Source organism: Oryza sativa, chromosome 3 (assembly GCF_034140825.1).
Source record: "Oryza sativa Japonica Group chromosome 3, ASM3414082v1".
Lineage (NCBI taxonomy): Eukaryota > Viridiplantae > Streptophyta > Magnoliopsida > Poales > Poaceae > Oryza > Oryza sativa.
The window spans coordinates 33,864,976-33,887,376 of NC_089037.1; the positions used below are offsets into that span (position 1 = coordinate 33,864,976).

The following is a 22,401-nucleotide window of genomic DNA, read 5'->3' on the forward strand; positions in this document are numbered from 1 at the left end:
CAATCTGACGTGGAGTCCTTATCACACACTATTAATTTTACTGGATTTTTCACATTTTGGTCCTTTTAAAAAACTTATTTAGCAAATAAACCCCTGAAAAAACTTATCCTAGAAATAATCCTTTTTGGGGCGCCAGAGTGGCTGGCGCCGTCCCCCTGTCGACGTGGCGGTGCGATGCTGAGGTGGCTAGGGGGAGCGCACTAGAGTGGCTGGCGCCCCCCCACCCCCGAAATTTTTTATTTTTGTTTTATTTGTTTGATATTTTTTTCACGCTTAAGGACACACAAGAACATACCATAGAAAAATTGAACTCAAATGGACGTAATATGTGACCTGTAGAATTTTTCCTCTCCTCTCCTCTCTCTCCGAACTATGCATAGGAGAGAGATGTGCAACTTTTTTATTTTTATTTTATTTTTTTGATATTTTTTTCACACTTAGGAACTCACAAGAACCAACCATATAAAAAATAAACTCAAACGGACGAAATATGTGGCTTGTGGAATTTTTCAAAGCTCTACCGAAAAACTTCTCTCCTCGAAAACACAATCTTGCAAGCGGAATTTGGAGGTTTTAATATCGCCGAACCCAGCAAAGCGGGGGAAAATTGGATGTAACTTTTTCTGTAAATGTCCGTGGATATATTATTTTCCTGATTTCGAGTCCGTATGAGAAAGTTACGCCTATTTTAATAAATGACACCCGAATGATTTTTCGATAGAGCTTTGGAAAATTCTACAAGTCACATATTTTGTCTGTTTGAGTTTATTTTTTCTATGGTTGGTTCTTGTATTCTCCTAAGTGTGAAAATAAAATATCAAAAAAATAAAAATAAAAAAAACTGCATCTCTGTGTACTGTTTAACTTATGGCTATCATTTCATGTGGTTATATTTTGAATTAGAGATTAAGTAATTTCATATAGTGGTAGAGTGCATTATGTTTAACATGTTGATCAAAGGGTTTTACTAAAGGAGTTATGGTCTAATTTTGATGAAGGTGCAAAGTAGGCTAAGTGGTATGCTATATTTCGTTCGAGTTTAAATTTTTTTTTGTGGCTGGTTGTATCGTGATCCTAAGTGCGAAAAAACATCCGAAAAAATAAAACAAAAATAAAAAGGTTACAACTCTATAAGAAACAGGAATGGAGGCGAGGGGTGGTGGGGGATGGGGCGGCGCCAGCAGCCCTCCTCTCTAGGGCGGCGCCAGCCATGTTGGCGCTCTCCTCCTGCCACGTCGGTTCGCGTGTGCCACGGTGGCAGGAGGACGGCGCCAGAGAGGCTGGCGCCGTCCCGTTGGACGACGGCGCCAGCCACTCTGGCGCCCCAAAAAGGACCATTTCTGGGATAAGTTTTTCTAGGGGTCTATTTGTGAAATAAGTTTTTTAAAAAGACCAAAATGTGAAAAATCCAGATTAATTTTACCTGCTCTAAGAAAATTCTATCTGACGTGGAGTCCTTATCACACACTATTAATTTTACCTGCTCTAAGAAAGTTCTATCAAGTTGAAGGAAACCATCATCAAACTCTACGGATGTAGGCTATGTTTAGTTCACGCCAAAATTGGAAGTTTGGTTGAAATTGAAACGATATGACGGAAAAGTTAGGGTGTGTTTAGTTGGGGAAAAGGAGATTTTTGAGTGTCACATCGGACGTTTGACCAGATATCGGAAGGGGTTTTCGGACACGAATGAAAAAACTAATTTCAGAATTCGCCTGGAAACCGCGAGACGAATCTTTTGAGACTAATTAAGCTGTCGTTAGCACATGTGGGTTACTGTAGCACTTATGGCTAATCACAGACTAATTAGGCTTAAAAGATTCGTCTCGCGATTTCCCCCATAACTGTGCAATTAGTTTTTCTTTTTATCTATATTTAATGCTTCATACATATGTCCAAAGATTCGATGTGATGTTTTTGGGAAAAAATTTTGGGGAACTAAACAGGCCCTTAGGTGGTGTTTGGATCCAGAGACTTAACTTTAGTCCCTATATCTAGACACTAATTTAGAGTATTAAATATAGACTATTTACAAAACTAATTACATAAATGAAAGCTAATTTGCAAGATAAATATTTTAAGCCTAATTAATCTATAATTAGAGAATGTTTACTGTAGCATCACATAGACTAATCATGGATTAATTAGGCTCAATAGATTCGTCTCGCGAATTAGTTCAAGATTATGGATGAGTTTTATTAATAGCCTACGTTTAATATTTATAATTAGTATCCAAACATTCGATGTGATAGAGACTTAAAAGTTTTAGTCACATCTAAATAGGACGTTAGAAGTTTATGTGCACCGAAAAATTTTGATGTGATGAAAAAGATAGAAGTTTGAAAAAATATTTTGAAACTAAACACGGTGGTAATCTCCAAATGATTTTTCACTGCCATGACTGGATCACACTTTACGATGCCAGCAGAGTGTTGACGAGAATGCTCCTTGATGTCCTGGATGACGCACCTCCACGAAGACCAAGATGTATTTAGGACCAGCAGATTTGACTTGCGGCTTTGTTCGTTGCTACCTGAGTCGCCTCCTTAATTAAGATGGCGTGGGGGCTTACCCAAAAACGGATCGCAGAAAAGTACCCTATAGTTTGTTTCATTTTCATACTTATGGATTATCAAGAAATTTTATATCCAAATCCCATATGTCATGTCTAATATGTGGCCATCAATTTATTAGCGATATACTCCGTATTTGGCTAGGTTGGGTAAGCATGTGTGAGTGTGTGAGGTGATTGGCCATCCAAACAGGCTCAACTCTCCAAGTCTGAGGTGATTGGTGATCGATAATTCAACTGGGCGTAACTCGTGACAGTTACTACTGTACTATATTTTTGCTATCTTAATTACACCAATTGAAGTGCCGCCAGCTAGATTAAGGAGACTTCTTGGTTCTTACCACTTTATTAAAAAGCTAACAATTTAGAGAGCCATAGTAGTATTTAACAGTGCTTTATGGCAGTAATTGATGCCAATCTAATTAGAGTAAGTTTAATAGCACAGCCAACTACTGGCTCTAAATCATCTATAGCTAATCTAATAATCCATTCATACAATAATTAACTATAAAAATATACTACACAATTAATACCCGATCCCACATCTCATACACACGTAACGTCTTATAGTACGTGTTACAGTTAGGTATAAATTTGTAGCCCGCTTTTTTTCTCTCTTCTATTTTCTTATCGATACGTGGTTATAGTTGGTTTATATAATGCTATTGTACTGCAATTGTACCTGCTGTTAGGATGAGTTGTCGAGTTTTTCAAAGCAATCATGTTTAAAGTGAAAGCAATCGTGTTATTCGTTTCTGGAAGCACGATGGCGTTGCAGGATCGAATTTGACTTTGGAGCCCGGGACCGATCGAGAGAGTTGATGAACCAGAATACCTTGCCAGTTGCTGCCCGAATAGAGACAAGTTGGACCAACGACCCATCCCGATCAGATTGTCAAGCTCGATATCTTTGTCTAATTGGATTGATTTCCATTATCGAAGAGAAACAAATTTAAAGGCTTTGTCTAATTGATATAAGTACATCCGACCTGAGTAACTTTATTATATTATATTGATGATATTGACCCCAGCAATAGCCAATCATGTAAGTTCTGAAAATCTAGCTAGCTCGTTTGAATTGGAGTAGATCACAGTGCAAACAATAAAATATGTTTGCTAGTTATTTCTACCGATAACTACGACAAGATAAAATATATTTTTTTCGTGAACGCTACGACAAGATAAAATACATGGACACGAAACCCTCAACGTTGGGCTGTTTCTTCAAATGAGATAAGATTGCTGGCCCATACACGTGGTGGATGAATATGGACCGGCAAATCTTATTTCAACTGGTAGCAGCAGAAAAGGCCTATTACTGTGGATGAGTCATCAGGCAAAGGTAGTAACATTACCATGCATAATCGCATATGATTTTCATACATATACTGGTTTTTTTTCAAAAAGAAAAATACTTTTCTTCTTCATGCATCAACAAACGAGCCAGCAGTCCCTAAAGTTTCTCTGTAGGATTAGTTTAGTCCCTAACCTTTTAAATGGTCCAAAAAAATCCTTAACATTTGTCATAAGACCTAGAATAGTCCTTGGGTCCACTAAAATCATCATATGGATATGTTATGTCATCATTCATGCAAAATCTATGATGAATTGTCCAATTTACCTTTACGTATATCATAGAAAAATAAATATAAGGGTGAATTAGACATAACCATATGAAAAAATATACTTCTTTTTTCACCCTTTTAAGGTATATTTTTGCTCTTATATATACCATATATATTTTTTAAATTTTTCCTTTTGTTTTTTATTTTCTATCATATAGATTTTGCATAGGAAGGTGACATGGCATGTCTATGTGACGATTTTAGTGGAACCAGAGACTATATTAGCCCACATGACAAATTTAAAGGACTTGTTTGGATAATATGAAAGATTAAGGACTAAAATAACCCAGGAGCGAAACTTTAGAGACCATATTAGCTATTCTCCCTTAATGTTGCAAGCGAAGCCAATGAACCATCATCATCTATCTCTAGGCTTTGGCAGTAAAGCTCTCGAGATACCTCTCGACGACGTCGAGGCCGCAGAGCTCCTTGACGGCCGGCATCGTCGCCGGCACGTCCATCTGGAAAGTCATCGCCGAGCCGCCGGCGCCGGCGAACTCCTTCCTGGCCGCCCTGATTGATCGCCTCCCTCATCGCGCAGTGCACCGACGACGCCAGCAGCGGCGGCGGCTTCACCGGACGCTGCCAAGATGGATCGCAAAACAGTTTCAGATTTCGAGTTCCTTTACGATTTCATTGCTCATGCGTTTGAGAAAAAGGATCAAAGGAAGAAGACGATGATTTCACCTTTGGAGGAGAGGACGCGCTTGTGAACGCGGGCGCTGTTGATGAGCTCGACGTTGAACTGCTTGGGGATGGTGTCCACGGTGGGGATCTTGTACGTCCACGTGCTGTCGTGGATGACCAGCCCATCGGAGTTGGTCGCGTACTCCTCGTTCGTGAAGAAGCCGATCCCTTGCACGAATGCGCCTTCCACCTAACCAAGATCAACAACATTCAGTTTATACATATTTAGTATTACCTGTCCAACAAAAAAATATTTAGTATTTACATTCACTTTTGCAATGATATGCAATATTGGGAAAAATCCCCTCATTTTTGTATGCCATTTAAATTATCATCAAAAAGTTTAAAATAAATTAACATAATATATCATTATTAGGTATGTCATTCCATAAAGATGCAAAGTTTCAAATGGACTTACACAAATAGAAACAAAAATAACATATTCGACTACGAATATTGAATTTGAACATGCATTTTTTGTGAAATAATACATCACATATGGTTCAATCTTGTCAATTATCTATCTATTATATTATTAAGACAGCTTTGAGAGGAGACACTACGTTCGCTGTGGGGGCTAGAAATTCCCATGTTAATCAAAGAAAAAAAAATCTACACCATTAGATTGTGATGGGTCCAAATTATGACGATTGAGATTTAATACAAATCTATATAAAAGTTTTGATTTGGAACCCTTTACAATTCAAAATATGATACAAGCACGTGTTCGTGTTGGCAGGAAACAGTCATGGTACATTAGTTTTCCTTTCCTAATTAACTAAAGCATGAAAAGGAACAACAATATATAGGAAAAAGAACAACAATAGGTAGGCAAAATTTTGAATAGTTCCGATTCCCATCGTGACTTGACTCCCATGGTTATGTCCGATTCCCAGTTTCCCATTGTTACTGTGTATGACCCAACAAAATACTAGGCAACAATAAAATAATCACCCCTTCTAGCATTGCAATCGGTAAAACAGAATGGGCTTGACTGTAGGAAAATATTATATGTAGGCTCAGCATTTTTTTGTAGGATATAGGCTGAATTCGTCCTAATCACCTAGCTTCAAGATGAACATCGATCAAAATGAGCGGCCCACAACCAGCGTGCCGCCACCACATCAGTACCGATATTATACAAAGAAATCCTCCACAAAACTCAGCTAAAATATAACCAAATTTAAGAGCATCGAAGATACAGAGAATATTGAAAAAATATGTCACTTCCAATACATATTAAAATTATGGACTTAAGACTTAAATTTTAGGCCCATACACCGAATTGAGTGCATTTGAAATAAAAAATAAAATAAATTCCGATAATTGAAAATAATTATAAGAGTTCGAGTAGAAACAAAATATATAAATAACTAAAATATAAGAATGAAGTATATGGATTTTTTTTAAAAAAATAGTTCATCTACAACACAACGGTGACAAATGAGAATAAAAAGGGAAGAGACAACAAGCCCAATGAACCCCAAATAGAATCCCAATGATGATTAGAGGAGGGACGACAAGCGTGCCATTAAGCAGCATGGTGACACGGTCATGGTGGTTGGCGGGACTTTTAGAAATTTAAAAAATAAATTCCAATGATAATTTTGTACGGTTTTAAAAATCCCAATTCCAATAAAGAGGGGAGGCAGCGGGTGGGGTGTAAAGGAGTACAGTGATGCCGTTTGACGGGACTTTTGGAAATTATAAAAACGAAACCCAACGAGACAATTAACTCTAAAAAATATAAGATCCAGATTTTAAAAGTTCTCAGGAGGATAAATAGAAGCCATGGTAAATCTATATGGAGTAACGATTGATATGACTTTTAAAAACTATAAAATTATAAACCCATGGATGATAAAGGTCGGCCTTTCAAAACCCTAAAACAACGAGAAAACTACTTAACAAATTTTAAGTAAAATCATGTATAGAAAAAATTTTATATGGATGCTAGCCGTGCAATTATGTGGGTCACCACGTTCGCTGTGGGGCTAGAAATTCCCACATTAATCAGAGAAAAAGAAAAAAAGAGTCCAACTAGAAATACAGTTTAAAAATAACTGTAATTTGGAAATAAAAATAGGCAAGAGTCCTTATAAGAACCCAATACGAGATTAATTAATATTCGGTATAAAAAATAAAAAAATCTGAAATTAGCAAAAAAGGAAAAGAAGAGTTCGACTAGAAATACAATTTAAAAATTACTAAAATTCGGAATTAAAATTAAGCAATATTGAAAGAACGGTCCATATAAAAACCCAATACGAGATTGTTAAAATTCGGAATAAAAAAAATAAAAAACACGAAAGTAGAAAAAGAAAAGAAAAGAAAAGTTCAAGTTGGAATACAATTTAAAATTAACCAAAATTCGGAATTAAATATAAGCAATATTGAAATAAGAGTACACATAAGAACCCAATTCAAAATTAATTAAAATTCGAAATAAAAATAAAATAAAATCCGAAATTAGACAAATTAAAAAAATTTCAAGTAGGAATACAATTTTGAAACAACTAAAATTGAAAATAAAAAATAATAATATTAAAAGAACACAATACGATATTAATTAAAATTCAAAACAAAAATAAAATAAATTCTGAAATTAGAAAAAGAAAACTAAGATTTCAACAAGGAATACAATTTATAAATAACTAAAATTGGTGATAAAATATAAAACTACCGAAAGAAAAGACCATCTAAAACACATGATGAGATTAATTAAGTAACATGCCTATAAATGATTAGAGTAGTGGTGGTTGATAGGAAATTTAAAAACTATTAATAAAACACCAAATAGAATCCTAATGGCGATTAAAAGGAGTGACGACGGGCAGGCCGTGAAGTAACCGGGCAAGGTGGTCGGCAGGACTTTCATAAAGTAAAAACATAAACCTCGATGATAATCATATTCGATTTTTTAAAATCTCAGTGAATATAAAAAGAAGAGGCAGCCGGCGGGTCGTAAAGGAGTACAGTGACAGTGCCGCCGACAGTTGGCGGGACTTCTAGAAAGTAAATAATGAATTCCAACGATAGTTATGTTCGATTTTTAGAAACCCAATGAAAATAAAAAGTAGGCAGCGGAAGGGCTGTAGAGTAGTATAGTAGCAGCGTTTGACGGGATTTCTACAAATTATATATATATATAAAAGAAACCCAATGAGACAATAACCTTTAAAAACTACCAGGTCCATTTTTTAAAGGTTCAGGACTTCTAATAGTAAAAAAACCCAATGATAATTATGTTCGATTTTAAAATCTCAATGACAATAAACTAGGGAGGCGATGGGCCAACGTATAGGAGTACAGTGGCAAAGCTGCTAATGGTTTGGCAGGACTTACAGAAAGTAAAAAATGAACCCAGAAAGATAATTATATTTGTTTTTAAAATCCCAATGACAATAAAGAGAAGAGGTAGTGGACGGGCCGTAGAGGAGTATAATGGCAGCGTTTGACGCGACTTCTAGAAATTATAAAAACGAAACCCAATAAACTCTAAAAACTATACAATCCAATTTGTAAAGGTTCTAAGGAAAATAAATAGAAACAGTGGTAGATCGAGTAGGCAAATAAAAAGAAGAAAATGACATAAGTAAGTGGTAGCAACTGGTGTGACTGTTAACAAGAACTTAAGACAATGAGATATCTATTTAATAAATTTTAAGTAAAATCATATTAAAAAAATATATAATTTTATTATGGGTGCTAGCCGCGCAATTGCGCGGGCCACCCAGCTAGTTAATACCATATCCAGTAAAAAACGATAATAAAACCCGAATCCCTCAACGCTGGACCATTTCTTCAAATGAAAAAGGAAAAAGTATACTTTGACTCCCTCAACTATGACCCGAGTATGATTCATAACCTCCAACCACAAAACCAGGTATATCGACTCCTCCAACTATCAAAACTGGTGCAAACCATATCCATGAGTGGTTTTGGAAGCGGTTTTAGCTGACGTGGCGCCTACGTGACAGTGTTGACCCGGTCTTCGTCACACGTGTCGTTAACGTGTCGCTTACGTGGCATTTTAGAGTAAAAACAAAAGAACAAAAATACGTGGGACTGACATGTCATTTACACAGAAAAATAGTGGGACCCACCGACATGTGGGCGCCACAAGTCATCTCGTGTGCCGACAGGACAAGCCAACGGAGACGGAAGGCCAGCGAAGGCCATCGGTGCCCCGGTGGCCAATAAGAGATGACTTATTGCCTCGACCGCCAGCGAAGGCCATCGATATACCCGGTTTCGTGGTTGGAGAATATAAATCATACTCGGCCAATAGTTGAGGGAGTCAAAGTATACTTTTTCCAATGAAAAAATGATTGCCGGCCCAAAGCCCACGCCAACTGGCAGCAGTAGGCCCATCACCTTGGAAAAGCCGGGAGATAGATGGGCTGGGCTTCACTCGATCAACCGAAAACTACTGTGATTTTCGTCTCAAAAAACAAGGAAAAAAACTTGGTGGATTCTTGCATGAACTCGTCAAAATCCCAAGCCAAGCCAACTCCGTCGTCGCGGCGTCGCTCACATCGATGGCACCGCAAGCCGCGCGTCTTTTCTCAATCACAACCTGAGCCAGTGATGCTATATATATGTAGACATGAACACGATCGATCGAACAGCGTGGTTTGTTCACTGATTCTCAGTGAAGCATCGATCCCCAAGCTGATCCGTTGCGGCCAATGGCTTCTCGTAGGATCACGCTCGAGTTGGCGGCCGTCGTGGTCGTCGTCGCCGCCGCCGTGGCCGGTTCACTCCCGGCGACGACCGCGTCGGCGACGGCGTACCGGGTCGGCGACGACTCCGGCTGGGACAACGGCGTCGACTACGACGCTTGGGCTCACGGCAAGAGGTTCAAGGTCGGCGACACGCTAGGTAATAATCAAATTGAGCATCAGTTTCTCCTAAATTTCTAGCTCAAATAATTCAGGCAGACATATGTACGAGCTCATCAATGGCGTGATCGATGTGAGATGTAGAGTTCTTGTACGCGGAGGGCGCGCACAACGTGGTGGTGGTGGAGGACGAGGGGAGCTTCGAGGCGTGCGTGGCGCCGGCGAACGCGCCGACGCTGAGCTCCGGCGACGACACGGTGGCGCTGAACCAGGCAGGGCGGTGGCTCTTCATCTGCAGCTTCGACGGACACTGCCAGTCCGGCATGAAGCTCGCCGTCGCCGTCACCCACTAGCTGGTGTTGGTGTCATACTCTCAGTCACGTCAGAATGGCTAGCTCACTCTCAAATAAAAAGCAACCATGCATGAATGATGAATCAGGCTCGGGAAACACTTTTAATCACCTAGGTGGAGATCCACCCATTTATTATATGTCAACTAAATGGGTATGAAAAAATTCAAAAAATTTGACAAGATAGATTCATATGCAATATATCACTCCACAAACATGCAAGTTCAAATTCGACTTTTACAAGTCTCTACTACTTTAAAAAATAAGAAGTACTTCCATCGTCCGTAAAAAAACCGTGCGAAAAAACCGGACGAAAAAAAGAGTCCGATCCAAAAAAAAAGAGAAAAAAACCGGGAGAAAAAAAAAGTAGAGTCCGATTCCCTACATCCCTATAAAAAGGAAAAAAAACTTTCCGTACAAAAACAATCCGATTCCTGTATTGTACTCCCGTAAATAAAAATCCTGAGTCCGAGATCCGCACAGCTCCTCTCCGTTTCAATATATACCATGATAAAAATACATCTTGGTGGAAAAAAAATTCATGTGCCGAATTGAAGATCTGTTTACGAAAACGGAACCTACAGGACGAGAGCATTCCGTTTTTGTATGATTTTATTTTTTGGGTTTGCACTTGAGTCCCTGTAATTTTTTATTTATATTTGAGTCCCTGTAATCTTGCAATAAGGTATTTGAGGTTATTTTTTTATTAAACAAAATAAAAAAAGGTGAGAACAAAAGAAGAAAAGTACATAAAAAGAAAAAGAAAAGCCGCACCTAAAAAAATCTCTACTATTATAAAAAATAAAAATTGAAGATGTTTCCTTGGTATGTTATTCGTATTTGAGTCGGTTTTAATTTTATGTTTTAGATTTAATCTATATATACCTAATAAATAAATAATAAATCTCTATCTCTATCTCTATCACTTCTCTTCTCTATCTTTATCTCTATCTCTACTACTTAAAAAATAAGTGCTTCCATCGTCCGTCAAAAAAACCGAGCGAAAAAATCGGGCGAAATAAAGAGTCAGATCCAAAAAAAGGAGAAAAAAACGTCCTATCCGAAAAAACGGAGCGAAAAAAAACAAAAAAAACCTGGCGAAAAAAACCGAGGGAAAAAAACCGGGCGAAAAAAAGAGTCCGATCAAATAACGGAGAAAAAAACCGGGAGGAAAAAAAGGTCCGATCAAACAAACGGAGCGAAAAAATGGAAAAAAAACAAATTTGTCCGATCCAAAAAATACGAGGCAAAAAACAGAAAAAAACGAAACGAATCGGTAAAAAAAGGGCGAAAAAAATTTAAAAAACTGTCCGATTCCAAATAAAAAGAAATTATATGTGACACGGTAAAAAAATCGACCAGACCGAAAAAATAAAAAAATTCCAATCAAAAAAAGGGGCGGAGAAAAAACAAACATGTACGATCAAAAAAAGCCAAAAAAAAAGGAAAAAAATCGAAACGAATCCGACTCCATCGACTCGGTAAAAAAAAGGGTGAAAAAAATATATAAAAAAAGTCCGATTCAAAATAAAAAGAAACTATATGTGACGCGGTAAAAAAAATGGAATCCTATTTATATCTAGAAAGGTTCGACACTATAAGAAAGTGGTGAAAAAAACCTTTCGTAAAAAAATGCACTAAAAAATAAAAAGGGCGGAAAAAGTCTAATTTATATTCGTCGTTTTAGTAGTCTGTTTATATCTCTTCTTTATCTCTAATCTAATCTAATCTAACTATTTAAATAGAGAAGTTTCTACCGTATATTAAAAAAGAAATAAATGCGTGAGAAAATAAAAACGGTTTAAAAAATGCGTGAGGAAAAAATGTCAGAAAAAAGCATAAAAGAAAACGCGCTAGAAAAAAGTTCCATAGTCCGTAAAAAAACACACGAGAAAAAAATATTTCCATCGTCTATAAAAAAGAAAAAAGAAGCATACGTGGAAAAAAACTATTAGAAAAAAGCGCTAAATTGATAGACACGTGGTCGGATAGGATCCATCGACTTTTTTCCATCTCCTACACGGCTTTTGTTTCGTCATCTATTCTCCTGTATTGGAGACCCTGCACATCTTCGTAGGCAATTATCATACTATTTTTGTGAAGTATAGCTACTATTCTTGATAATATATTATATGAAATAATCTTAGAAAATAAACATATTTTAATTGTTATATAGAGAAGAGTGGACAGGGACTCTATTTTGTGTAGACTTGACCATACGAGGCAATGTAGGATTTGATTGGTTGCAAGAATAAGATTAAAAGAATATTTTAGATTATATGCATGTTGTCATATGAATAATCCAATTATTTTAGGTAAAGCAAACATCGTAAGGTTGCCATCATCGAGGTTGGGCTATTACATTTAAGATGTTCCAATTTTCTGATTGTCATCGACATGGTTATGCATGAAAAACGTATATTATCGTTACGTTTTTTTCACCCGTTGCAACGCACGGGCATGTTTGCTAGTTGTATCAAAAATAACAAATCAAACTCTGATTAGTATAGGTATATTCACAATTAAATTTGTTATTTTTGTTACAACTTATAAAAGTTGAATTTTAAGTTGCATGTTTGTATAGTGATATATTATATATCAATCTATCTTGTAAATTGTTTTAAAATTTTTTTATGATCATTTAGTTGACATGCACTTAATAAGTGGACATCCGCTCAAGTGTTTAGAATCCACCTTCATCAGGCTCGTATAGTCTTGTTCAGTTTCAGGCCTTCATGAAAAGTTCAGAAATGCGCAGTTCAAGCAGCATCTAGCAGAATTTATAGAGTGAAAGAGCATAAAGGCATTGGTTGTAACCGCTCAAGTACGTACTGTACTTTGGTCATAGATATTTGGCGTTTTGTACTCTCGTTGACTAAAAAAGATATTTGGCGTTTTAATTAATAATCCTTGGCAGCGCTCCTTTGGAACAAAAGAATGTTGATTTGAGATTTCTACACTACTATGGAATGACTCCATTCAGGGGATTTTTTGTGGAGTTCTAAGATTAGGTTAGATCTCATGGAAAACAAGCATCTATCCGAACAAACGGTTTCAATAATTTGCCGCATTTTAGAATTCCTAAGGATTTAACTGTACATATCACCTTAATTTCTACGTTTTTTATGTCTCTATGTGTTTTTTTTCCTACGTTGCCCATGAGCCAAAGCCCACAACAAGATTTTTCACACAAATCAGTTCAATTTCAACGAAAATCCTTTGAAATTCAAAAGTTCCAAACAAGGCACACTACCATGGGACAATCTACATACACAGACAATCTCAAGATATATTGGCTCAGTCTTTCGAATATGCTCATAAGGGTAATGTGTGCATGTGTATTTATAAGGGTGAGTACGTGCGCATTATGAGCACCTGGACGTCTGCATTTGTACTATGTTTTAAAAAAAGATAAGAACGACAAACTTTTATTTTCAAATCTGAGCAAGAAAAGATGGTAGGACACCCCAGATCATCAGTATTATAAGCAGACAATGAGACGAATAGTGGTAGTTTCGTTAACCGAATGAAATTAATCATCAACAACACGAGAAATAAAAACAACGAAATCGCATCTAACATGCACGCACAGTATAACACACCAACGACACGAAGGAAAAATAACACTACGAAAATGCACTCACTGATGACTGACACGATCAAATTAAAGTGCTCGACTATGGGTACTAGAAAATGTTGAAGCCTAGAGCGCGAGCATGGCCGCGGCCGCCGCGGTCACCGCCGCCGCCGCCGCCGCGTGCGCGACGCGCGCGCGCGCCTTGCCGGCGGCACTGGACGGCGGCGGCGGCGCCTCCGAAGCCCCGGGGGCGGGCGCGCCGGCGGCGATGACGGTGATCTTGAGCTTCATGTTCTTGGCGCAGTGGTCGCCGACGCCGCAGAAGAACCACCGCCTGCCCTCCTTGTCGAGCGCGACGCGATCCTCGCCGGAGCTCCACTCGTTCGCGCTCGCCGTCTTGTTGCACGCCTTGAAGTCCGCGCCGCCCACCTCCACCACCGTGTGGTTGGTGCCCTTGTACCTGAACACTGCACGCCGCGACCGTCAGTTTCTAGCTTGTCGCGCGCCGAGAAAGAATCGATCGTGTGCACGCCGCCGCCGCCGCCGACGGCGACAACGACGGCGGCGACGAGGCTTTTCCGTTACCTAGCGTGTCGCCGACCCTAAACTGCTTGGTGGCGGCCCATGCGGCGTAGTCGAACCCGAGGATCCAGCCATTGCCGTCGCCCACCATGTGCTCCGTGGCGGCGGCGCCGCGCGCCGGGAGGAGCACGGCGAGGGCGACGGCGGCGGCGGCGACAGCGAGCATTTGCTTGGAAGCCATCGATCGATCGCAGATTATGTGTTCCAAGCTAGCTAGAGATGACTTTGCAGGGGGCAAATCTTATCTCGAGCTGCAGATTATTGTGTGCTCAGTTTCACTGGCTTGGCAAGTTCAGAGGCTTTTGCATGTATTTATAGACGGATAGAGCTTAGTACACTAATCACTTGGATTAATATAGTACTCCCTTCGTTTTAAGTTATAATGTGTTTTAACTTTGATTAAAGTCAAACTGTTTTAAGTTTGACTAAATTTACATACAAATATAGTAATATTTATAATACTAAATTAGTTTCATCGAATCAATAATTGATTATATTTTTATAATAAATTTATCTTAGGTTTAAAATATTACTATTTTTTTATAAACTTGTTTAAACTTAAGGCAGCTTGATTTTGACCAAAGTCAAAACGTCTTATAACCTAAAACGGAGGGAGTACATAATATATATATTAGTTACTAATGGCATGGCCAGGTCTATCTCTAAATGGACTTGTACATGTGTGCGGAACAGCGGAAGCATAAACAGGAGCAGGCCAACGGCGGCACTTCATAGTCGCATGCCCATATTGGCTCCAAATTTTGTTGATTCGTTTGCCTTGGAATCATCGGGCTACGTAGATGCACGGCACGAGACAAATATTTCCGTTCGGGTTGTTCCAAGCTTGTGTGAGACTCGTTCTTGATTTGACATTTTAGGCCGGGTCGTCGTCGTCGCCACGAACGCCGGCCATGCTCGATCCCCGTGGCAACACAACATTCATCAATCATCATACGATCGACCATCCGGGCCGGCCGGCCACCGCAAGGATCGCCGTCGCGTCGCCGGGGTTCAGAGAAATCCGGCCATTTGGCAAACACAAATCAAAGTACAGTGTCTAAAATCAAATGTGAATTTAGAAACAAATTTGAATGGAAATAGCACAGGTCTAAATTAAGGGAACTTGACCAGCAGGTCATCCTGTGGATGGCAATTCAACATGTCACACTAACCCTGGACGAGACCCACGATATCTCTTGAAATCTCATGAACTATGGGGAATACACCACCACCTCAACCTACTAGGCATAATTCTTTGGGTCGTTCAAAATAAACTACGACCACTTATTTCGGAAACCCTAGGCTCCATGAAACCTTCACGTGGCTAATTATTCAGAATAGAGTATGGACATCAGATAGACCGGTGATTCGAGACTGGCAGAACAATGGTAGTTATCCATTATGCTGATGCACAGATGAAACCTCTCTTCACCTAATGGTGGATTGCACATACATAAGGACAATTTGGGAAGCGATTGTCAACTAGATAGTCTGTGACCCCATGAGGTGGACAAACTGAACGTAAGTGACCACAGTTTAGAACTGATGAAAAATCTAGCAACATGCCAGGGTGTACCTAAGAAAGGGACCATATCCCTAATTCTCCTAACCTCTTGGGAAGTATGAAAGGAGTGAAACCAGAGAATCTTTCGGAACAAGAAACTATTCTCATTGGTCCTTATTGCGAACATTAAGGAAGAGTCAAAATCTTGGACATTGGCGCTTTGGCGGAAGCCAAACACCTAGCAGAGTTCTTGCCTTAGGCGGCTGCCTTGTCTATAAATATTTTTTTCTCGCTTTATTTTTACTTGTAAATAAAGCTCTCCTTCTATATTCGATGAATTGGTGTGTTGTGCCTTTCGTTTAAAAAAAACTACTCTATTCGTTTCACATTATAAGTCATTTGATTTTTTTTCCTAGTCAAATTTTTGTTAAGTTTGACAAAGTTTATAGATAAATTTAATAACATTTAAAATATCAAATTAGTTTCATTAACTGTATTTTTATCATATGTTTGTCTTATATTGAAAATACTAATATATTTTTTATAAACTTGATCAAACCTAAAGAAGTTTAACTTAAAAAAAATCAAACGACTTATAATATGAAACGGAAGGAGTATTATCACATGGACAGATTTTTTATATAGGAGCCGGATTTTAATTTTTTTTAAGAAAAGAAAATAGTCATGAAAACTGAGGCTAGTGTACGTGGGACGCGGCTTGTCACGATGGTGGAAAGGGAAGCCCACGCGAGAGTGAGGAGGACGACCGAGGAGTCCATTAGAGTGGGGGAAACGAATCCACCACCACCTCCACCTCCACCTCCACCCACCCACTCCAAAGCCCAGGTGCCCACCAAACTGCTCCTCCCTCCGCCTTCCGGCCGCGACCCAGCCGAGCCCCACGCGACGCGGCCGGAGGATGTGCGAGGGGAGGCGGCTCGCCGACGCGCGGCGGCCGGGGTCGGCGGCGGCGGAGCTGCGGAGGAGGGAGGCCGCGGCGGACGCGCAGCTGGCGGCGGCGCGGGCGCGGCTGGCCGAGGCGCTGGCGGAGCTGGAGCGGGCCCGCGCCCGCGCCGCTGAGCTGCAGCGCCGCCTCGAGGAGACGTACGGCAAGCGCCGCGGCCTGAAGCGGGTGGCCGCCGCCGCGCGCGAGCGGATCCAGGAGACGCGCGCGCGCCTCCAGGATCGGCAGCAGCAGCAGCAGCAGGAGGACGACGAGATGTCTCCCGCCGAATCCGATCCCACCGCCGCAGCAGCCTCTTCCTCCGCATCCTAGGTGTGAGACGAATTGTTGGTTCAGCTTCGCTGATCAAATCGAATTGACTTCCTCTTTTTTTTTCCTTTCTCTGCACATTAGCTCTTGTTAGAATCGAACAGTAGGAATTCGACAAATTCTGTTCTCGCGTTCTTCTTCATCAATCATCTTCGTGATCCGGCAATCGTCTCATCTGCAGGTTGCAACCGGTTTGGTGTCATGGCGTGTGTGTGTTGCTGCTGCAGAATGATCAGCTGATTGGAGTGGCACGGGCGGCTTACCATTTTCACATAGGGGAGCTTAGGCCTTTGTAATATACTACTTACTTACAGTGTTGTGTGGAACTGTGGATCATCAGAGGCTGAGATGATGGTGATTAGCAGTAGAAACATTCTAATCCATCCTTTTGAAATAAAGAAAAAACATTCTAATCCTTGAAGCCGGCAATTCCAGAGTTTCTTGCTCTCTGAAAGAGTGGTTGAAACCGTAGAAGACGAAACGCAATCGCACGACAAAGATAGCTGGAATTGCAAGGAACGAACCACTATTCCACGTAACTTATCAAGCCTAATTTTTAAGTGGTTTGTAGATGGCACATTGGTCAGTGAATTCACGGTCCCTAATACATAAATCAGGAATCGGAGGTATCAATTTTTTTACCCAAGTAAGAGCTTGCTTAAGAGAGTTTCTAGCAACTACAGCTCTCTTAAACAACAGCTTTTCGTTTTGATAAAAAAAGCTATGGTTGCAAATTCCAGAAAATTAATCAGAAGCTGTGGTTGCAAATTGAGCTTATCAAGATTCTCATCAGCTGGATCCCTATTTCTCAGAATCTAAAACTCCCCATACATGCATCTTCGGTGACCATAAAATTACTCAAAATGTAACTAATCAGGGCATAATACGTTTAGGCAACATGGGCATGAAGTCCAAGAGATATGGAGTATACGATATTCAGCCTGAATTCTTACATGAGTTGAGTTTGCAAAAGAATACAATCCCATCCCAATACCGAAAACTCAACTCTACAGAGCTCTTATATGTACAGTTCCAAGGATTTACAAAATCAAGTCCGTCATAAGGCCTATGCTACAACGAATTGACTTGAATAGCTTTGTAGTGAGGAGGAGGGTAAAAGGGCAGCTGAAGTACTCGCTTGAATGGGCAGATACGGGATACACGTCACCAAAGCACTATTGATCCAGAATCAACCTAATTTTTTTGTTTTTCTTTCTCCAGTGTTGTAACGCAGGCCCAGCTTCCTTCATTTGGTGCAGTTACCATATCTTGTTCTTCAACCAAAAGAGCATCAAAACTACACCGATCACAATGGCAACGGGGGCATACTTCCGAATCAAGGCCTGAAATCCAAAAGGTTTGTGCATACCATAAATGAGACGCTGAAAGATGTAGATAAAATGTAGACAAATGCAGATTAAAATTAAGGGCAACGCATGACAAACATTATGTTACAAACTACGAAATGCCAATGTGGATACAATGTATAGTAGTCATGACTTCTGAACCGACATGCTGCTGAAGGAAAGCCTTCAGATAAATGATGGAGAGAACTCCTGAGCCACCACCCACAACTGAATAATGTTTGGGTGCTTCTATAATCTGATGAAACTGACCAGCTGCCCATAGATAGTGAACTAATAAACACAAATAAAAAACAACATTTTATTTTATTAGCCAAAGGGTGCAGCTTCTAACAGTAGGCTCATGGAGATGTTTGTTACTGTTGCAGCAACAACCAATTATAGTGACTATACTTATTTTGATCTTGAAAGTAAAGGCGATTTTAATGTCATACTTGATGCTAATTAAAGTGCATAGCACATGCTGAAGAAATTGATCCATAAACAATTTTAAATGTTGTTTCACTTGTTTGAGTAACATCAATACCGATGTCTCTAATAATTCTAATGAAAAATGCTCAAGCTCAGCTGACAAATGCATCTGCAAAAAATAGTGCATGCAATTGTGTAAATGGATTACCTGGCGATTGAGATCCTTAGCCTTATCTGCATACATTCTTGTGTCAGAAGTCAACCTAGTTGACATTTCAGTGACCTCTGCAAGATTGAGCAATATTTTGATTCAATCAAACCATAATATCAGTTATCACACAATGAAATGCAAAGGAAAGCGAAAAGGTAAAGGTGGGTATAAATCTTTAGAAACATCAGAATCAGGGCAGTTAAATGCAAAAAAGAAAAATGAAGGTGCAATGAAAATTAAAAAGAAAGACTAAGTCAGTAATTCGATATTATTGTAAATAAGCTTTTGAACAAATATATGAAAGTAATTGAAAGGACAAGGTCCTCCATAGTAAGCCTGATTCATGCATGTTACAGAAATCTGATGGTTTATTGTAACAGGACATATACGGTAATGTTAGAACCAAGAGGTATTTGCAAACTTACGGTCTAGCTTTTCACCGACACCAAGAACTTCTTGAACATTGCGAGTCATAATCTGATGCACCTCATAGAGCTCATCATTCAATTTCGCAAGATTCCTCTGGGTTCTAGTGTCCAAATAAAGTTTCTTAGTCTTCTGAATGAATGTGTCTAGGTAGAAAGAGGAATAAGTTGTGAACCAGTTGAACTTAGACAAATGAAAATATTGCTGGAATTAAATTCTAAAAACATACCAAACTTAATAAAGGCATATGGCCTTGCAGCTGTTTCGATTTGACTGCCATTGACTCTTTCAAATTCGTTTTTCAGATCTTCTAGGTACTGGAATGCAAGTTTCTTTGGATAAGAACGGTCACACATTGTCAGATAACATACTCGCCCCTCAATGATGTAACTGTTTATTTTAATTAAGGTTCAACAAGATCATACTGCGATGAACTGAGCAAACCAATAGAAGCTAAAAAATGCATTACAAGAATATCATTAGCTGACAGCTGAATGCCATCTTTTCGCGACAGAACACAATGCAAGTAGCAGGTTAAATAAGATTATGATCTTAAAGTTAGTTTTGATAAATGGCCTCACATACTAATAACGAGATCAACAAGTGTATCAAATAAGTACAACATGCTTGCAAGTTGTAAGATGCTAAAAAATAATTGAATGCTATAGAAAAGTAGAGTAGCTATTGTATGATTGTTAATTTAACCTAGACAATCACATAGGTTCGTCAAATGTTTACCAATGTTCTTGTTTACTTGCGATTAATACAACTATCCTACATACGATGAAATCTTGATCACCAGAAAAGAAATGTAATGTTTCATGGATGCAACAAGCGAACTTGATCAACAATATAAAAGAATGACTATGCATGTTCAGATGTAAATGTTTAGCACCCAGATATGCTATATCACACATAATGCATGGATTTAAAAGAATGGAACAAATTCAACAGTCATTAACGATGCTTGGAAATAAAAAAACCACACAGAACATAAGGATACTGAAAAAAGTATGGCCCAGTCTCAATTGACATCCGCGAGGCTTCATGTTGCCCCTTTGATAAGTTTTTGAAAAGAAGTTTAGCTTGCTGCTTGTAAAAGTCAGCGTCCTTCTGATCCCGTCCATCATCCAACCCTTCTGCCAGTGGAAGGCCATCAGTGACACGTGCTACCATTGTCAGCTTCACCATTTTGTCAAGAAGGCCAGAAACCACTGCAAACTGCACCAGAATACCAAATGAACCTGCCAGGAAAAAAAGGTGCTTCAGGTGTAGTTCCAACTTCAAGTGTTATTTATACTTCATAAGAGTACATACTTAGTTTTCTAGTCAACATATAAATAAGCAATCCAGGAAAGAAACCATCACCACCGCCCAAGCATTTCATGTCATTTTGCATTTTTGCGGTATCACATTTCTTAGGGCAATTTTAGAATCACATATTTTCCGGTGACTAAGGATGACTAATCCATTGCACAAATCCGTATCAACAGCAAGTAAAAAATTGGACCCTAATTCATTTATACGAAATATATTGTTTCAATCTAAACAAATTTTAATAAGAATGCCACCATTAAACACGTCACATAGCAGCTCGCAAACATAACCTACCACTGGGAAAATTCATAAATGCAGGGGCAAAACATTCAAATCCTATTTTTAATTCACCTAGTACCCAGAACAGTCAATTCCATGATTTATATACTACATTAATAACTCCCCTAGATGAACGAAACCTAATTTTTCCAATACTAACGGGTGCTCGTACTACAACATCTGCGTCATCATGCATGAGACATGACTTAGACACCACATGACCAAATGCATCTAACTCCACTCCCCTATTGCCATTACTCAAGCACACAACACTAAATGCGTCAATCAGCACCCCGAACCCTGCAAACAGGACAATCCAAATCCATTGAATCAATTTGGCAATTAGCACGATCCGATCCTCCGGAGCAAACTACGAGGCCAAAAATAGCTGAAATCACGATCGAACCAATCAACCCACGTAAAAAAAATAATCAACAAAAAAAAAAGAGCAAAGAAAACACCATCTAAAATACCGCGAGATCCACACCCATGTTCTAGGCTTCAGCGAGAGCTGCGAGACCAAGCAGCTACCAGCTACACATATCACACTGCAGGCCAGCAGACACTAGATCGAACCGCGAGTAGTCGGAAGGGGGGAAAAGCGCAAGCGATCGCGTCAGGTCCGCCGGATCTGGACGAGCTGGAGCGAAAGCGAGAGGAGTAGATCGAGGGAGAGGGGTGGAGCGTACAGGAAGGAGGGAGTTGGTCGTCTCCGGGAAGAGCCGGAGAGGAGGAGGAGGAGGAGATCGCGGCCGGCGGAGTCGCCGGAGCCCGGAAGTTTCGAGAGCCCACCGCCGTTTCGTCCTCTTCACTTCTCTTCTTTTCCTCTTAAGTACGGAGTAATACTGAATTTACTTGTACTGAATTGCAGTAGAAGCCTAATCACCCCACATTAGCCCATCAAAAGCTACAGCCCAGATATTTTCGGCCCAGGGCCGGATAGATCCCTTTTACACCGTTCTCGAGGCACACACTCCTCCTTTACTCCTTAGCAAAACTTCCCCTTCACGTTCTCAATAAATAAGTAAATAAATAAATAGCAGCTTTCACTTCACAAATTTCGCAAACGGCCCAATAACCCGAATGGCATATTTGGAAACAAAAAGTAATTTGTGAATAAAACTTTTATATACGTGTTCTTAGCTATCTAAAAGTAAAGGTTGAAAAATAAACTTCGATGAAAAACCCCAAAATTAGCTCAAAATTTAAAGTTCAAAAATTCAAGTTTTGGCTGAAAAGTATGAGCATAAGCGAAATATGAAGTCGGAAGTCCCGACCGCCATCTCATCCCGTCGTGGTGTAAACACGTTATCTAAATTAGGAATCTTTACGGTCATTTGGAATCATAAGAAACCTAGGGGTGTTGGCTTAGAGGCTAA

General features: G+C 39.5%; 4 protein-coding genes and 1 long non-coding RNA gene across 7 annotated transcripts; 2 read left to right on the forward strand and 3 right to left on the reverse strand.

The window, feature by feature from the left end:
- Positions 1–3,887: 3,887 nt before the first annotated feature.
- LOC112938212 (uncharacterized) lies at positions 3,888–5,061 on the reverse strand. The gene is made up of 2 exons (XR_003241251.2): positions 4,885–5,061; positions 3,888–4,779 (listed from the first exon to the last, which is right to left on the reverse strand). It is a non-coding gene; the product is annotated as an uncharacterized lncRNA (long non-coding RNA).
- Positions 5,062–9,575: 4,514 nt separating this feature from the next.
- LOC107276226 (basic blue protein) lies at positions 9,576–10,081 on the forward strand. The gene is made up of 2 exons (XM_015774832.2): positions 9,576–9,768; positions 9,873–10,081. Exons 1-2 carry the CDS (start codon positions 9,576–9,578, stop codon positions 10,079–10,081), a joined length of 402 nt encoding a protein of 133 aa, XP_015630318.1.
- Positions 10,082–13,781: 3,700 nt separating this feature from the next.
- LOC107276852 (blue copper protein 1a) lies at positions 13,782–14,418 on the reverse strand. The gene is made up of 2 exons (XM_015774170.2): positions 14,241–14,418; positions 13,782–14,122 (listed from the first exon to the last, which is right to left on the reverse strand). The coding sequence occupies exons 1-2, from the start codon at positions 14,416–14,418 to the stop codon at positions 13,782–13,784; spliced, it is 519 nt and encodes a 172-aa protein (XP_015629656.2).
- A 2,043-nt stretch (positions 14,419–16,461) lies between these two features.
- LOC9267929 (protein SKIP34) lies at positions 16,462–17,429 on the forward strand. Its single transcript, XM_015777493.3, has 2 exons — positions 16,462–17,017; positions 17,196–17,429. Exon 1 carries the CDS (start codon positions 16,661–16,663, stop codon positions 17,015–17,017), a length of 357 nt encoding a protein of 118 aa, XP_015632979.1. The 5' UTR covers positions 16,462–16,660; the 3' UTR covers positions 17,196–17,429.
- A 490-nt stretch (positions 17,430–17,919) lies between these two features.
- LOC4334384 (25.3 kDa vesicle transport protein SEC22-1) lies at positions 17,920–21,823 on the reverse strand. Of its 3 annotated transcripts, none has more exons than XM_015777490.3 (6): positions 21,712–21,823; positions 20,430–20,670; positions 19,656–19,816; positions 19,426–19,572; positions 18,998–19,074; positions 17,920–18,357 (listed from the first exon to the last, which is right to left on the reverse strand). In XM_015777490.3, exons 2-6 carry the CDS (start codon positions 20,615–20,617, stop codon positions 18,274–18,276), a joined length of 657 nt encoding a protein of 218 aa, XP_015632976.1. In that variant the 5' UTR covers positions 20,618–20,670; positions 21,712–21,823; the 3' UTR covers positions 17,920–18,273. The 3 variants fall into 3 exon arrangements, with proteins under 3 accessions (XP_015632976.1, XP_015632975.1, XP_015632978.1); XM_015777489.3 differs by having other exon boundaries at positions 21,510–21,823; XM_015777492.3 differs by having other exon boundaries at positions 21,496–21,823.
- Positions 21,824–22,401: the final 578 nt, after the last annotated feature.

Bases quoted from the DNA above. Each gene is read 5' to 3' on its own strand.
- LOC9267929 (XM_015777493.3), top strand. From the start codon at position 16,661: ATGTGCGAGGGGAGGCGGCTCGCCGACGCGCGGCGGCCGGGGTCGGCG.
- LOC107276852 (XM_015774170.2), bottom strand. From the start codon at position 14,418: ATGGCTTCCAAGCAAATGCTCGCTGTCGCCGCCGCCGCCGTCGCCCTC. The intron at 14,123-14,240 runs GTAACGGAAAAG...CGCGGCGTGCAG, and splicing joins TAGGGTCGGCGACACGCTAG to TGTTCAGGTACAAGGGCACC.
- LOC107276226 (XM_015774832.2), top strand. From the start codon at position 9,576: ATGGCTTCTCGTAGGATCACGCTCGAGTTGGCGGCCGTCGTGGTCGTC. The intron at 9,769-9,872 runs GTAATAATCAAA...TGTGAGATGTAG, and splicing joins CAAGGTCGGCGACACGCTAG to AGTTCTTGTACGCGGAGGGC.
- LOC4334384 (XM_015777489.3), bottom strand. The intron at 19,817-20,429 runs GTATCCTTATGT...TAAAATAAACAG, and splicing joins ACTGGGCCATACTTTTTTCA to TTACATCATTGAGGGGCGAG. The intron at 19,573-19,655 runs GTATGTTTTTAG...CTTTCTACCTAG, and splicing joins ATATGCCTTTATTAAGTTTG to ACACATTCATTCAGAAGACT.